The sequence below is a fragment of the Orbicella franksi genome, chromosome 4 (assembly GCF_964199315.1).
Source record: "Orbicella franksi chromosome 4, jaOrbFran1.1, whole genome shotgun sequence".
NCBI classification, from domain to species: Eukaryota; Metazoa; Cnidaria; class Anthozoa; order Scleractinia; family Merulinidae; genus Orbicella; species Orbicella franksi.
This window is the reverse complement of record NC_138148.1, coordinates 4,879,801-4,896,872: the sequence shown is the minus strand read 5'-3', so window position 1 is coordinate 4,896,872 and position 17,072 is coordinate 4,879,801. Positions and strand designations below refer to the sequence as shown.

Below are 17,072 nucleotides of genomic sequence, written 5' to 3'. Positions count from 1 at the left end.
TTACCTATTGTTTAAATATCCTATTAACCTCACCATAATAATTAAAGTTCACAAAGTAATGTGAAAAGTTTATCTGAATTGATGCCGTGAAGTGTCCCAACAGAATAAAGCATAATGCCTCACAAAAGTATCTAAAAATGGTAAGAAATAATAACTCTTTAAATTTAAAGTTGTATAACTGCGGTTGTAAAAGAGTAAAACAACGTATACGTCATCCAGGCTTTGCTCACATTACAATGCAGAGAAAAGATTGCAAAATCTATCAAACTACGAATTCGTTAAGACTCAACTTCTGTGCATATTCCTTAATTTTCCCCTGATGAATTCGAGCAAAAGACCAGCAAGTTATCTCCCACCAGTGCAAAAGAAATTCTCTCACCTTTCAGTTAAATTTTGAACATAAATCGCTGGCGAGCTCGAGAACCCGGAGGGGGGGGGGGGGGCACTGCCATATATGGGCTATATAGGTATGTGCCGCTGTGAAAGGTATGGTTTTCAAGCAGTTCACTGTAGGATAGGGTGTATAAATCAGAGCGTATCATTTTTCACAAAACTGACTGGTTGGTTGAAGATTTTACCTAGAGTAAGGAAACCAGAAATTGCCACTCAAAAATATAAAAAAAAAATCAAATCGGAAAGTTTAGATTTACGCAAATCAGCCTCAACAGTGTCAATAGATGGGGGATTTGGGGAGTTTACTCTAGTATACGTTAGTAAAACTCAGCTGAATTAGCTCTGGTATAAGCTAAGGGTTCCAGGGTCACAGCGGCACATCCCCACCCAGAAATTCCCAAAGTACCCCCCTCCCGGGCTCGAGAAGCATGCATTCAGTTTAATAATTTTAAAGAACTACGACGAGTTCCTATCGAATCAAGCGGAAACAAAGCAAACTGCCTCTAAAGGAGTGCTAAAACAGAAATAGAGGGAACTACTTGAAGTTAAATTTCATAAATGAGACCAAGAAAATTCCAAAATTTAAAGTGCCACTATGATGAAATTCCCGATATTCATTTTTTTTACATTTTCGTACACAATAGGTCTTTCCCAGATATCTTGGAAAATTTCAATCTGTTACGAACATTAGAACTCGCGGTTTTTAGACCTTTATTTCTGAGAATTTACGGCCGCCATTAATTTTCCTTGTCCCAAGTCTTGGCTGATAATTGAAGAAAATGATGCCATATTCTCATAAATATCGCACGGATTGAAATTAAAACAACAATTAATGTGGCAAATTGCACAAATATATGAGCCAAAGTTTTTGTTATTTTTTTATGCGGATTGCTGTAGTAATTGTTATTATAATTTCAACCCGTTTGGTATTTTTGAGAAAATGACGTCCATTTCTCCAATTCTCAGCTAAGACTTGAGACAAAGAAAATTAATGGCGACCGTAAATTCTCGGAACTAAAGGTCCAAAAAAACGTGAGTTCTAATGTTCGTAATAGATTGAAATTTGCCAAGACATCTAGGAAAGATCTATTGTGTATGAAAATGTAAAAAGCTAATGGGCATCTCGAATTTGATCATAGTGGCACTTTAAAAAGCATGCCTGTCAAAATACAGTCACCACGAAAACATCCTTTTCCAAGAACATTGACATGCCACATCACTGGTAGTCTTTAAGATATAAACGGTTAAGGTTAAAACCATGACGTCTTAGCTTTTGGTGAATCTATTTGAACTTTAATGAATAAGGTGTCGTTAACAATAAAGCGTCTTCTCCTGAGGTCGTTATGAGAAACAAATTTTGGGAATCCATGTCCTTTACGGGCCTTCTCTTCTACAGGCTTTACAAAGGCTTTACTGTTTGGGTCGGAAGTAAATCCCTTAACAACGTTTTGTCGTTGATTTGGATCATCTTGTTGATCTATTAACGTAAATGTTACCGTCTTTGAGAACCCCCAAGGTAATACGGCGTCATATTCACCTTTCATTACAACAATATTTATGGAGAGATGAGTGGTCTCTCCGAAGTCAGCACCATTTGGATACAATCTTAGCATCAGTTTGTAGCCATACGCGTAAAACGGAAAACTATTAATGTACTTCAATTCATTGTTTTTTCCTTGCCTCAATTTGTCTTCAAAGCTTGTTATCTTCCATATAAAAATGCGGGATACCTCTGGATCCAACTCTAATATCAATAGTTTATTGCTAAGGTCAGCGTTTAACGAATAAAATTTGTCATTAAGTTCCTTCTTTACCATGCCCACGTTCTCTTCATGCAGGCTCTGAATAGCACTTACTTTTTCTTCCAGTTTCTTCTGGAATCTATCTTCAAGTTCCTTCTTTACAATGCCCACATTCTTTTCATGCAGGCTCTGAATAACACTTACTTTTTCTTCCAGTTTCTTTTTGAATCTATCTTCAAATTCCTTCTTTACCATGCCCACATTCTTTTCTTGCAGGCTCTGAATAACACTTACTTTTTCTTCCAGTTTCTTCTGGAATCTATCTTCAAATTCCTTCTTTACCATGCCCACATTATTTTCTTGGAGGTTCAGAATAACACTTACTTTTTCTTCCAGTTTCTTCTGGAATCTATCTTCAAATTCCTTCTTTACCGTGCCCACATTCTTTTCTTGCAGGCCCTGAATAACACTTACTTTTTCTTCCAGTTTCTTCTGGAATGTATCCCCAAGTTCCTTCTTTACCATGCTCACATTCTCTTCACGCAGGCTCTGAATAACACTTACTTTTTCTTCTAGTTTCTTGTGGAATCTATCTTCAAGTTTTGTCAGGTAAAACGTTAAAAACACAACTCCCAACACCAAACAAACCAAAAATATCGTGCGCTCCATACTAATTTTCTGCTCTAGTTTTGTTTGGCACGTTTTTACTTTTTGTTCAAGCTGCTCTTGAAGGATACCAACTCGCTGTTCGTGTTGCTGTTGTAAGAAATCTACAGTGTTTCGAAGCTGGTGCTGAATATCATCTACTTTTTTCTGCGTGTCCCTTAACTCACCGCACGCTAAATCGAGGTGACTTTTAGTTGCACATTCAAGATGTGATTCGAGTTCATTTCTCTGCACCTGAAAATAAAATGCTATAATTTAAACTCTTTCTTCCACAAGGACAAAGCTACTACTCGATACCTATTATACTTGCAACGTTTTCCTCCCTTTGAAGCCATCCTCGTTTTTTTTTTTCTTTTAGCGTCGAATAGGTTTTCTGATTTTAGATCGGTCGATCGGTCGGATTGAAAAACAAGTCCAAAGAAACAAAATAAAAATAATAAGAATTTAAATATGGAACTTGGAGGTCCAAAACAAAGAGACGTTGGTCACGTGACGACATAAATGCTTTAGTTGAAAGAGTTTGCACTTTGAATGTCCGGTTGCACTACTTTGAATGACCAGAGTGGAAAACGTTCACTTGTCATCACCTGAACTGGTTTCCTAATCAGTGTTCCAAAAACAACAACAATAACAATCCTTTTAAGACGCTGCCTTGGCGAGTGGGAAATGTATAAATCAGGGATAGCTTAGTCATAACGTGGCTGTATTTAACATGACCAAAACATTTTACCTTTGTGCGGCAGCCTATCCACGCATATCGACACGGAATTTTGGTCAAGGGACAATCGCTTTCAATGTGATTTGAAACCTGCAAGACAACGATGACATGAGTACATTTGGCTGACGCTGTTTACAGTCAAGATTACGGCACTGCTGCCAGTTTTTGGCAACTTTTTGGCATCTTTTTCACAACATGCACAATACTAATTAACAATTAGATTATATGAGCTCAAGAGTTCTATTAAAACAATAGACTGTTGCTGTCGAGGGACTATCGGTTGATAGTTTCCCCACGGAAATCTGATATTCTTAAACAAATATTTGCCTGAGAGAGAACGTTTCGAGGGCAAATAAGCTAGTTTTACTTTATGAACATCCAGTTTCCTAGGGGCAACTATCGGACTAATAGTTCCGAGACCACTACATTTTGTTCCACGCGCCAGCTCAAAAATCATATTGAACTATTTTCGACTTTTCTAGATGAAAGGCTTGAATGCCAAGTGTATAAATTAATTAAAAACCCACAAAATGCAGATTAATTAAATATTTATTCATGTAACATATGTTTACAGAAAAATTATCACAGTTATAGTCACAGGTCACCTCTAAATTTTCTCAGACTATTCATTGATGTTCATCGGTGGAGATACATTATCCAACCATAGTGCCCGTCCGCGGAAAATATTCGGATGGATAGCACTCGTCCGTGAAAATTTTTCTGCAAACAAGGGGGCTTACAGGAAAAAAAAATTGACAGACGCCATTTTTCTGTTTTCAGGGTTTGCTACCAGATAGGTTGTAAAAATTAATTAGTGTGAAAAGAAAGAAGAAAAGGAGAAAACCAAAATTATAATAATTATCAAGGACAAGACGAGACGAGGAGTACTGATGTGACTCACCATTTCTCGAGAAATTACTGCTTTCCATTTCTTTGGACACCTCACTGGGAAGCGTTCACATGTTTCACGATGATCCGGCAGATCCTGCAATCAAAACGAAACACCGTAAGGCTCGTGAATTTCCGTGAAAACGTTGCCATTAAAGCAAACTTGAATGGTTTTAATGTTGTTGACGCTTCTGCTGCTGCTGATGATGATTGAGAAGATGATAATGAGTAGGAGGAGGGTGGTGTTAGTGACTAATTATGCTATCTGTTGCAAATAGTCATGAAATTTAGAAGAACACAAAGATTCGTCAACTCACCTTGTCTCTCAGTAAAGCGCCGCACCTACATTTACATTTTTCTCGGACATGATCCTAAAAGTAAAAAGAAGCCAATATCTCTCAATTCTCAAAATATCACCCGCTTAGCTATAGCTATGTTAAAACTGCCTTTTCAATCCGTTACATTTGAAACTTTTATCACTAATTATTGTGTTTGTTTCATACGGAAAAACCAGCAGTTTTTTGGGTAAAAGCGTCACCTTTTGATTTGTTGTTGTTGTTGTTTTTTTTTTCAGAAAACGGCAAAACCTTGCGCCGTTTCCCGCAGTGGAGATAAATAACTGTAAGTGTTTATTATATACAAAAGATAATTGACTTACCAAAATATGGAGAGTTTCATGTTTATAACGTTTCGTTTCTCGGTAGCAAACAAAACAACAGATTTTGAAACACATTTTAGCGATTTTATTAGTGACTGTTATTTGGAAAAGCTACCTACCAAATCTGCAGAACTAAAAGCTTGTTATACAGACGGATTCAACGATCTCAAGAAAAAAGGGCAAGCCCGTAGATTGGAAGTGAGGAGCAAAGGATATCATTAGTTTGATGAGCCAATCACGGCGCGAGAAAAGCACTGCACATCATTTTGGTATATACGAAGACGAGTATTTCCGTGTTTGGAAACTGACAACATGCGATCATTTTTGATTGTCCTACATCTACATCTACATCTACATTTATTAAGTTGATAAAATCTTGGAAGACATCACATCAACTGTACCTAAGAACTAAAATAGAATATATATATATATATATATATATATATATATATATATATATATATAAACGTTTGATAAAACAAGGACGGACAACTTCTGACGGTAAAAAAAGTTAAAAAGTTAAAAATTTAATAGAAAGTGCTCAACTGTTCTCTTTGGCTCCCCATGGCTTAAATAAAAGAAAAGAATTTCACTCCAAAAACAGAATTTGTTATAATTAACTTTCTCTTGTGTAAATATGCGTTCGCGCCATAAGGCAGTTCAAAGGTCCTTCCTTGGATTTTGTCAGCTTTTTGGGTGTTAGGTATGCTCAAAGGCCCTGCCTGGGATCTTATTACAGCTTATTGTTTAAGGGCCCCTCCAGGGATTTTGTTGTTTGTCAACCCTTTAATGCTCCAAAGGCCTCGATTTGGGATTTTGTTATTAACCTTGTCCAGCGTAAACGTAGGTTTCTTCTTTTATATTTACCGCATTGCAAGAGTCCGTTTTATCTATTTTAACTCTTTTAGTTTTTAGGTTGAATTTAACCTAGTTCTACAATTATCACGCTCTATAATGTAATTTATGCACAGTATTGTATTCTTTTCGTTTGGTCTATTAATTATCACCCTGTATGACGCAATTTATAGTACAGCATTGTATTTCTCGTTTTGCATTTTCTTCCTGTATTGTATTAATCACGATGTATTAATAGCACAATATTGTATTTTTCATTTCGTTACGTAATCTCCCACACTGTAACCGTATTTAAACTTAGTTTTCGTCCTTTTTCTCTTGTAACTGATGAAGGTCTAAGACCGAAACGTTTTTCTATTAAATTTTTAACTTTTTAACTTTTTTTACCGTCAGAAGTTGTCCGTCCTTGCTTTATCAAACGTTTTTAAATTCATTTTTGCGGTGAGGCTTGGACTGTGAATCTTCATTGATCCTCCTGACGCAGTGGCATTCTTTGTTGGCTTGAGGCATTTTATAACCGTTTATGTATATATATATATATATATATATATATATATATATATATATATATATATATAACTGCAGACAGTACTGTTTCGGCCTTCTGGGCCTCATCAGTGCAGTGCTGAAGACTAGGATGGAGGCTAAGCTTAAAAAGCCGCCCCAAATACTACACATGCGGTAGTATCTAAGCCATTACCAGAGTGCTCAAACTGGACATAAAAGCATATGTATATATATATATATATATATATATATATATATATATATATATATATATGTACATATGCAAAAGTTCGATAAAAGTAAATGTATCAAAATAACACGATAAATAAATAGATTTTATCAATGATTTGAAAGAAAGTGCACAATTAACGCAAGCCAATGAAGAAGAACTGACCATTATAACTCCTTTATTTATTAAAAGCCAATTTGAAGGTTTGTTGAGTGCATACTGGTTTCAAGATTATTCAGCTCAAACTGTATTTAGTTAAAGTTTTACAATCTATTTAAGCAAAGCTTTAAACGGTTTGTTATTACCTCTATTTGACACTTTGGGCGTCGCTCACTGCAGAGTTCACACAGTATAATCTTCCACTGGCACGTGGCACTCACGCGTTCATTGAGGTCTTTGCTTTTCAATATAACTGGACAGTTTTCATTAGTGCAGGGAACATCTCTAAAAGGGCAGGATGCCAAGTGAGTCTGTAGGAAAACCAACATGCTTTGGTTAAGATCGTTTGCCTCGCTTATTCACCTTCTATGTTATTTAAAACAAGTCAACCATCATTCATTTGAAAACTCACATGTCACAGCACGCCTTTGTCTACTTTGTACTTCGTGCGCACTTGTACGTATGCGCTCTTTCACATGCTGAAGATGGACTACGCCCGAAACGTCTAGTTTACATGTACGCTACTATCTGACACATTCAAGAGCTTTTTCAGCCTTATATTTAGTTCATCTTGATGTCGACCTGAGTTGGTAGTTGACTTCCAGGAGGGAGATTTATTGTTGGAATTTGATGGTGCTATTTCTCCTTCCACTGATATTAAACAAACAATCTGTACCTTTTTATATCTTAATTCATCAGTCCACTCACAACCATCACTTGGACTTGGACAGCGATTGTATCAATGGTTTGCGGCAATTTTTAGCAACTAAGTTTTGGCGGGAGAGATGGATCTATAAAAAGGGTGGACTGAACCTTACGGTGGAACCTTATAACCAAGGGTTTATGGTTAAAAAACCCTTTGAAAGGGTGGGAAATGGTCCTTCAAAAACTCTGGGTCTCTCAAAGTTTTAGTCGAATTTCACGGGACTCGCAGTCTCGTCTTTCAGCGGTTATATGCGTAGTCACGATTTTTTCACAACGTTGTCTCGCGATCTCGATTTTTTGGAAGGTTGAAGAAGTCTCAAAGTCCCGTGATTATTTGTTTGTTTTCATAAATGACGTCTTCTCGTCACTTGAAATATTAAATTTTATTAACTCAACTTTCAATTTTGCAAGAAAAGGTTAATCCAAAATTCGTGTGAATTTTCTGAATTCCACCGAAAGTACCGCCACGTCATTTTGGCGCTAGAAATTAAAAACTTGGAGCGTGTTCTAAGATATAATAACGTATAGTGTTATGGTTGAATTTCTAGTCACAGGTAGTCTCCGGGTGGCAATTTAAAAGTCAAAATCTGTTCGGGCTCGTAAAGAAAACGCGCGGCACGGCGTCTCGCAAATTCTCGCATTTATCATTCGCCATCTCTTTTTCAAGACTCTAATGGGCCCGATTCCAATAAAACAAACACTGACAGTTATGGACTTGTGAAAATTCAAATGCATTTACTATACCTCACGGTTCAAGGTCTGCCTGTCCGCGGGACAAGTTAAACAGTTCGTCTGCTCGCCTGTTAAAAGAAATGATAAAAGGAAAATCAAAGTAATTCCCTCAGCTCAACCTCATCTATATGCCGTAAAAATTACTTGTTCCTTGTTTTAGACAGTTTTGCTTAATCTATGGAAGACCTTGTACTCGGTACGTGTGCATTTGTGCACGCCTAGTTTTTTTTTTTTTTTGTTTTTGTTTTTTTGTTTCTTTTTCTGACGTAAAGGCCTGTCCAAACGGGAAATGTTTGGCGACCAAACACCAAACAATCATTCGCATCATTTCGCGGTAACCTGGAGTATTTTCGATCATCAGTTCCTGTACGATATTATTGAAGTATTCTTTGTAATATCGTCTCCTCATTTAGCCCCTGGTCTTCCCCCGTCTATTTTCTCTTTTTCCATCCACCTCTTATATTTTAAGACAGATTTTAGCCGCTATACTCTTCTTTGATTTGAACCTTTGAATCGCAACCTGCGAAGTCTCACATTCCGCCATATTGAAATCTCGCCGGTGAGTCAGGTACGCAGGCTAATTTGTGGTCCATAGTTCTTTGCTTGTGGTGTTTGATCTGCGCTTGATCAAACATGTTTTAAACGTTTAGCCACTCACTTCAACATCGGCACGTTTGGTCGCCAACCATTTCCAGTTTGAACAGGCCCTAGGTGATCCCTCTCGCAGGGTCCCAAATTAAAGCGAGCCGGGGGACGGGGGGGGGGGGGGGCGGGGTGTCCCTGGAGCCCTGAAGCCCGAACGTTTTAGTTGTTGGATCCCGAACCCCATAATTTCGCTGCCTGGAGCCTTGATCATTTTCAAGTAGCGAGTCCAGATCGAGAGCCCTGAAAGCTCTGCTGTGGAGCCCAGAGCCTGAAGTATTAAAACTGAAACATTTTCAGTGCCCAGTAAAAGGAATTTAGTGAAGATAAAGCGCAAGAGATGAGACAAACATGCTTTTCTTTTGCCATTTGTACAGTGTTTAACGTGATTATCATATTCCCATTTTGTTTTCTGAAATTTGCTAGATTGGTACCCTCATATTTAGTTTAAAGTCTTTGCTCTTAATTAGATGAGAGATGGCCGAAACAAATCAGTTATCAAAAATTTTACCATGTCTTTCATGCTGATTAAAGGGTCAGTCATATATTGCACCCCTTGATTTACAATTAGTATTTGAAACGCATAGTTCAAATTTAACTTCTTCTAAAGGAAAGATAACGTTCTGCAGGAAAAGGTCATCTTTATCAATAAATAAATAAATAAATAAATAAATAAATAAGTAAGTAAGTAAGTAAGTAAATATATAAGTAAATAGATAAATAAACAAAAACTTTGATCAATCCATACTGATTCCTATTTTTGGAAAGTACCCGGTAAATTACTTGAACTATGGGGTTGCAGTTCCTTCTGATTTCGGTGCACAGTAATCGTAGTTGTTAATTTTTGATTGCCAAATCAAAAGATGGAAAAAACGTCGTGTACATGTATTCAGTAACTTATCTTACTCACGTATCAACCTTTGGGATATATGATAGTAACTTTAATAGGAGAGACTATGAATTTAGTGATTAAAAATGCTTTTCGCCAATAAATATAAATTAAACATACCTTTTTCCTCGATTTTTTTTTTTTTTTAATGTATTAACCTTTGGACTTAGTACATGTAGGTTTCATAGAAAACAAATTTCTTCTCAAGCAATTTTTTTTCTCAGTTTTCGAAATATACTTATTTGAATAAAAGTACTGACAGAAGTTCTATGAGTCCGACACTACTGTAAAATTGATGTTAAAATCCTTTGAAATTCAAAAGCTTTTTTGATGCAATCCACATCACCAAATCCGGGATAACAAAAATATTCTGCGTAAGGCTTCTATACAAATGTAAAGTAAAAATGTGTGAAAAGGGTAGGAATGTGAAAAAAATGAAACAAACATGGTAAGGTACAAATATGAATTAGAAAGTGTAGTCTCTCTAGATATACTGAAATAGACATCAGAACAAAAGTATCCAACGATTACTTATTTGAACTTTCCCTGTCTGCCTAGTCGAATCGCTGTTTTTTGGGGTTTTTTTTTATAACTGGCTGAAATTTGGACGCTGGGGAAAAAAGGAGAGTTCACAGCAAACTCGATAGCAAGCGCAAACTGATGAAATAACTGACAAACTGCCAGAAACTAGCCCACGAGAGCATCAAGTTTTTCGGCTCTTAAAAAAAAAAAACATATGCTCTCGCAGGCCAGCCGGAGACGGGCAAACGGTAGCAGGAATGACCACGTAACCAGTTTTCTCGCATTAATTATTCGTTTTTTGTTTACACCTTGTTAAAAAAGACAAAATAAAGTTATAACTGTGCTAAATTGTTAATTCCATTTACTCCTGTTTTCATTTTTGGCGAACAGTTGAGCCAGGAGCCTTAAAGTAAGTGTTTGGACAAAAAACAGCGGTGGTAAACCAAAAATCCATAACTCGCTTAAAAGGCTTCGGATCGAGCTGAAAAGCGAGATGACAACAGAAAAGACAACAAGGCATTAAGTTAAATAAATTCCATTGCCAAAATATCACAATTTCAGCTATAATGTTGATTACCGTTTCTCCCAAACCTTTAAATAAATTCAAACCGTTGTAACGCAACACCTCCATATGCTGCAAGGCGAGAGTCACGTTACGCGTATTCAAACTCGGTCGTTATGTAATATTATTATATGGCTTTGGCTTGTGGCCGATATAACGCGCGCTCTGATTGGCTAAGAGCGAGATCTGAGCGGCATTATGCAGCCGTAATGCCCACGGGCCGACTACGGATTATGCAAATTAGGAAGAGCCCGGCTCGGAAAATTCAAGCGCATTGAAACGATGAAAGCCGATTAAAAACAGTAAGAAAAGTAAATTTAATTCCGAGTAGCTAAAAGTGTAGGGATTTTTCCTCAATAAAATTTGTATAGAAGTCGCCTTTGACTTACCGGTAACCTTGGCGGGCACTAGTGAAAAACAATCAAGGTTTGCCGAGTGTTGAGCAAAGCTAAAATCGCTAAGTGAAAAACACCATCGGCAGATGTGTCACGTATCCTGAGCAGAACACCACGAAGAAACTTATAAGTTATCATCGTAGTCACAACAATTACCGAAATATTGAACTCCGTTTCAGTTCTCATCAAATAGATTCCCTCGCTTTAACACAAGCAAGTGTAAATCAGCTTCCAGGATCATCAGATGTAAACAATCGGCTGGTTTCTGTCGGTAGCAGTGTTTCTGATACCTGCAGGAAGTTTTAGACGCTCAAAAGGCTTGAAAAGTTCATTCATAAGTCCCAGAATGAAGAAGGCCAAGATATGTTGTCAAAAACGAATGCGAAGATCGAGTTATTCTGAGCAGTGCATTCTGAAGCGTTCGTATTTTCTTTCACCGAAAGACCGTTGGTTTGGACTATTTTGAAGCACTTTCCTAAATGCGTTGACGTTTCGCCACAAAAGTTGGAAAAACTCCCTCATCAAGTTATGGCACCACGATACTAAAATATCTTTTTGAGGGCTGTGACAATCATTTTTCCCGTAAAGAAATACAGTGGTAAAGTTCATTGACTGTGTAGTTTTGCCCTGGGTTTGAGACGATGAATGAATCGGTAAACGCGCGCATCGCCGGATGTAAATTGACGACTTCCGCTCGAATAATTTTTCGTCTTTAATTCGTGAGCCATATAATAAACAACTTAATAACCTCGACCGTTCGGTCGTTACGGGAAAATCTCAAACCTCGGACCTCGCTATCGCTCGGTCAATACGGCAAGACCTCAGTTTGAGATTTTCGTGTAACGACCTCACTCTCGGTTATTAAGTAGTTAGTATGTGTCAGCTGTATATGTCACGTTTCGCTGAACGTTCGCATAAAAGAAAAAAAAAAACATAAAAAGAAAAGCGATAAAACTAAATCAAACAGAACCAATTATAAACAATAAAAGCAAGTGAAAATCGATTAAAATAATTCGAGCAATATTATATCTCGAAATATTTTCGGTCTCGCTTCGTGAGATGCCTCCGAAAGCTTCCGAAAAATCACTGACAATCTTACGCACCGTTAGCATAATGGTGACTGGCGCCAGTAACCACAACAAAAAGCTGTTTCTTAAGGTTACCGTAGACCTTGCAGAGGCGATTTTTTGCGATTGCTTTTTGATCACACCAGACTAAACATTACCAATTTCACTGCCTTTTCCAAATATATATATATATTTTAAAATATCGAAATGCACTCCAGTTATCGACAAAAACGTGTTTTCGAATTAAATTCTATAAAATAAGCCAATTCTGAATGCGTCAACCACAGGGCTTCCCGTGACGTTTTTTACAATGCCAGTTATTCAACGGCTGGTCTCGAGTAAAGTCTAAAATGATCATGGTTAAATATATGATAACGCAACGATACATACCCCAGTGTCCGCGTTTTACAAGGCAGTTCGCCGCTGCCGATGCTTCAGTTTTCGCTGCCTGGAAGACTCCTTTCTGCCCGGCATATCGCATTGAAATACTACGTGGATAGACAATCTCGCACTACACAAGTTTCCCGCGAAATCGTATCCTGCACAGTCTCTCAGGAATCCACAGGGGTCTCCCGTATTTCTATTTGCTGTCGGCATTTGGGGTAACTAGGGTGTTGACATAATGTGTAGCAAAGGCGTGAAAAGTTGCTAAACCTTTAGCGGTTAATATGTTTATCACATTTAAATCAAGCACGGAAACGGATATACATCATTTCAGTCTGATTTAGAACCATTTAAGTCGCCAATTATTTCTACCTGTATGACATTTTAAGTTCCTTTTGTTTCCGTGTCACGAAATTAAAATTACTTTCAACAAGTTGGTGTGCATGTTTACCTTATGAATTACAAATGTTACCCTAATTACATTCATACTCACTATGTCAGTAAATCACTCTGAAACGGAAAACATTACCATTTCGTTGGACTACTACCATCGGCGTAAAATATCGGATTGGTGGGCAAATCTCGTGGTATGGCGGTGTCACTACCTCGAAAATATATTTCCTTTCCACTGTCACCGTTCTATTAGAGGTCCAATGCATAGTTTTCTTGTGTGATGTAATGACGAGAAACGAGTCTCAATCGTAATTTTCCATTTTCGTACAAGGCAACAATTGAAATTAATGCTGCAAACGCCCTTGCAAACGCCGCATTTTGTTGCGATGCACCGAATTTTGGCGCAAATTTTGCCGCCGTATTTACATTTAAAACAATTACGAACTTTACTCTGATTGGATATTGCCTCCGCTATGTAAACAGTTCATCCTGAACTGAAAACAATACTGTATCGTTTCTGAGGAAACGAAGCAAAAATTAATTCTGCTCGGCCAACGTGTAAAATTAATTCATGCTTCCGCTTTCGCTTACATTTTGTCTGTTAAATGGAGTATTTCAGGAGCAATTAAAGAAGTTAATCGATCTAAGGAACGTAAGGACAAAGTGTCGTGTAAAGCAAAAGTCGCACATGATATGATCTTGACCCGCTTGATCGAGATCGCATCAAACGGAAACATTTGCATAAAACAAGGAATGAATGTCATATCATTTCTCTGCCAACTGAATAACCTGCAACTCTAGATCTTCTGTTGATCAGATTTACATCGGCGATCAAAACTGTAGGAGGTTCAGTTTATAAGCTAGCTATAGGGAAATTCATGCTGACGTCTTTGTTTACATTTTTGCTCATTTGCATACGGCTTTGCGTACAGAAGGAAACATATTAGATATATTAGATATAAATTAGCCTGCGAGCAGGCTCACGTTGGGGCAGAAGCGAGCGCGGCGTAGCGGCGAACGCAAAATCGAGCGACGAAGCCGCGAGAACGAGAAAGTGCTCTTCTTTTTTTTCTTGGCCCCTCTTGATCACCAGACTCTACCCGCCGGATCGCTTTGCTCTTCGCCGCTCGCGCGCGGAGCTCAAAGATGAGCCTGCTCGCACGCTAGATATGAATTTACTCCAGGTAGCTAAAGATCTCGTGAAACTTTATACATGGCAAAAATTTTAGCTCTTTGAGTGAAATATTCAAGAAGATATTGTTTCTCAAAAACTGCAAAATTTGTGGGTGGCAAAAGCGCTAATGAGCTCATACATTCTTTGTAAAATTTTGAGTTTTTAAACCTGTGTTGCACAAAAAAGTATTCAATACATTAGGCTTATATTCATTGGCAGAGTTAATCGTACTATGACCTTTCAATATTCAGAACTAATTTATTTGTAGCTCCATCAGAAACTGAATTGCTTATGCATGAGGCAAATATTGTAAACAAGGATTCCCCTATTGGTAAACCCGGTCGCGATGCCAGTGCCAATAAAATAGAAGGTCACTGGAGACAAGCAAATGTGAAACTACCTCCATTCGGTGTGAGAAAGTATCACTTTTCCTCTTACTTAGCTGAGTTTATGTGGAGAAATAAGGACTGCAGGGAGGAGGAATTATTTGAAATCTTCTTACCAGATGTCAAGAAATTGTATAGGGAATAAATTAAGTTCGTTTCATTTATTGGGGATTCGGAATAACTTTGTATATAAAGGAACTGGCTATGCGACACGCTGTGTGCAGTAGTTATAAGGCACTCGATGTAACTCAGTTTTAGCTGGTAACGCTCATAGAACGAGCAACGTTTATTTGTCAAATAGGCTAAATATGAATTGTATCGTCTCCTAGGTAGCGAAGTGCAAATTCCAGTGACATTAATAGAAAGTGAATGATCCACCTCGATTTTAATGGATACCGCTTATAGAACGGGAAACACATATGCACAGTAATTTGTCAGTAGTCGTTTGCTAATAGCTTTACTGAGTCGTCTATCAAGGCGCATAAGTGAAAAATGTGTCCAAATTAGTGCTGGTTTTGAAGAAAAATTAAAGAGATTACGCGGTGTAACTTTCAGCGGATAACGCTCTTGGCTTTTTCGTAGCTGAGGGGTTTAATTAACTACCATTGAACGATCTGCATAATTTCATAGCTGTTCTGAGTCTATCGACGCACATTAATGAAAGGTGCATTCAATTCAAGTTCTGGTTTTGAATAAAACTTAAAGAGATTATCCTAAAAACGTGTTGAAGGCTTTAGACGTATTTTTTCAGTCTTTTTGTAGTCTTTGAAATCTGTACGCAAATTTGACGACTGCGGGAGTGCGGAAGCTCTTCGATGGTCTGGCGAAAACAGTATGCAAAGTAGATTTTAGTGGCCGTGTATTTTAGAATCTACTGAAGCAGCTGCGAAACGTGAGCGAAAGCACTGAATTAAAACGACTTTGATTCCTGTGTTTCCACCTGCATATCCTAGTGTTTGCATGGGATTTTTCTTCCCCTTAGGCCAATGCTTTTGCAGCGAGTGAAAACTACGAAAATCATTCAGATAAATGAAAATTATATGACACTGTAGCCTAACAACGTAAACAAAGCCGCACCTTCTAAAATGTTCCTCGAGGCATTCTTTACAAAACATGTCACCGCATATCGTTTGAACAGGTTCCTTAAACGGCACATGACATATCAAACACACATTCTCATCCTGAACTGCATCCACAGAGTTCTCGTCATAACCAAGAAGTAGCCGATTTCTTGAAGCTTCCGCCATGTTGTAAATTGAGAGTAAAAGCCAACCTCGTCCCAGGGCCTTCGCCGTTAATCTGGCCAAGGCTGAAATAACACCCTTGCTGGTTGGCCCATTTACACGAAGACACTGATTGGTTAAAACAGTCCTAAAGAAATATGGCGGACGTGGCGGGTTGTTGCATGAATAAGAAAGGGCTACAGGCTAGAAGGTTGTATTGTAGTCGAATTCAAGCGATGTTGAATCAGACTCCCGTTTGCGATTCAAAAGGTGACTCTTTTTCTGTTAGATTTTCATTTGCAAGACGTACGCAGGAAAATATGAATAAGGAGCACGATGTTTCAGCTTTTATTGAAGTACAGATCTGCCGACAGCTATGAAGCTGCAGCTCGCCACAAGCGGCCCTTTTTTTTTTGTCCTGTTCTTTAGTTATAGAAACTTTTTCGAGCCACTTTAAATGATTTCGGTGGCTGAGGGTCAAACTAAAGAGATTTTAAAGCCAGAAATTTCATATGAAACCCAGCACGATCATCTCAAAAACAGAGAGACTGGTTTCCTCAGCTGACGTCATAAATACGTTTAGTCCAGATCTTCTGTCGCGCGGCCGTGAACCAGAACATCGCAACTTCAATGATTCGTAGCTTCCCGAAGATTTGATGGATTTACTCAATTCTTTTTTTTTTCTTTTCCTTTTTAATTTCCACCAAATTATGTATTTTTTTACAACAACAACAACAAAAAAAGAAAGAAATAAATAAGTAGATAAAAAATTGCGGGTTTGGAGCACTTAAACAACTAGAAATAATTTCTTGTGATCAACTCATTCTCTATTACTATTTTTGCTATTTTTGCCTCATTAGCATAAGCACTACAGTCTCCGATAGAGCTACAAAAGCATCAAGTTTCAATATTGAAAGGATATCGCTGGATTAACCGAGCCCGATGTTTTTGAGAATTCGAACTTTTTCAAATAATGCTGTAAGTTAACCAAGGCTTTTGACGCTCTTGCTACCCAAAAATGTTACAGCTCCTGAAAGCCAATATATCTTTCAATTTTACACCAAAGAGCGAAAAAATTCGCCAGTTATTCGCAGATTTGTACGTGTTTGTTAATATGGCAACTGCTTTGACATCGATACATAATGATATACAATACATGTACTTATTAAGGGGGCTGGCAACA

At 37.8% G+C, this 17,072-nt stretch overlaps 1 protein-coding gene across 2 annotated transcripts in view; it reads right to left on the bottom strand.

Moving 5' to 3' along the window:
- Window positions 1-432: 432 nt before the first annotated feature.
- Window positions 433-17,072, bottom strand: part of LOC145484214 (TNF receptor-associated factor 5-like) — an 82,652-nt gene continuing 66,012 nt past the window's right edge. For both annotated transcript variants that reach the window (XM_081462850.1, XM_081462849.1), the window contains exons 6-9: window positions 4,725-4,749; window positions 4,421-4,504; window positions 3,532-3,609; window positions 433-3,035 (exon numbers count right to left, since the gene is read on the bottom strand). In XM_081462850.1, the coding sequence (XP_081318976.1) occupies window positions 1,644-3,035; window positions 3,532-3,609; window positions 4,421-4,504; window positions 4,725-4,749 (1,579 nt within the window). In that variant the 3' untranslated portion in view covers window positions 433-1,643. The remainder of the gene's footprint in view (window positions 3,036-3,531; window positions 3,610-4,420; window positions 4,505-4,724; window positions 4,750-17,072) is intronic.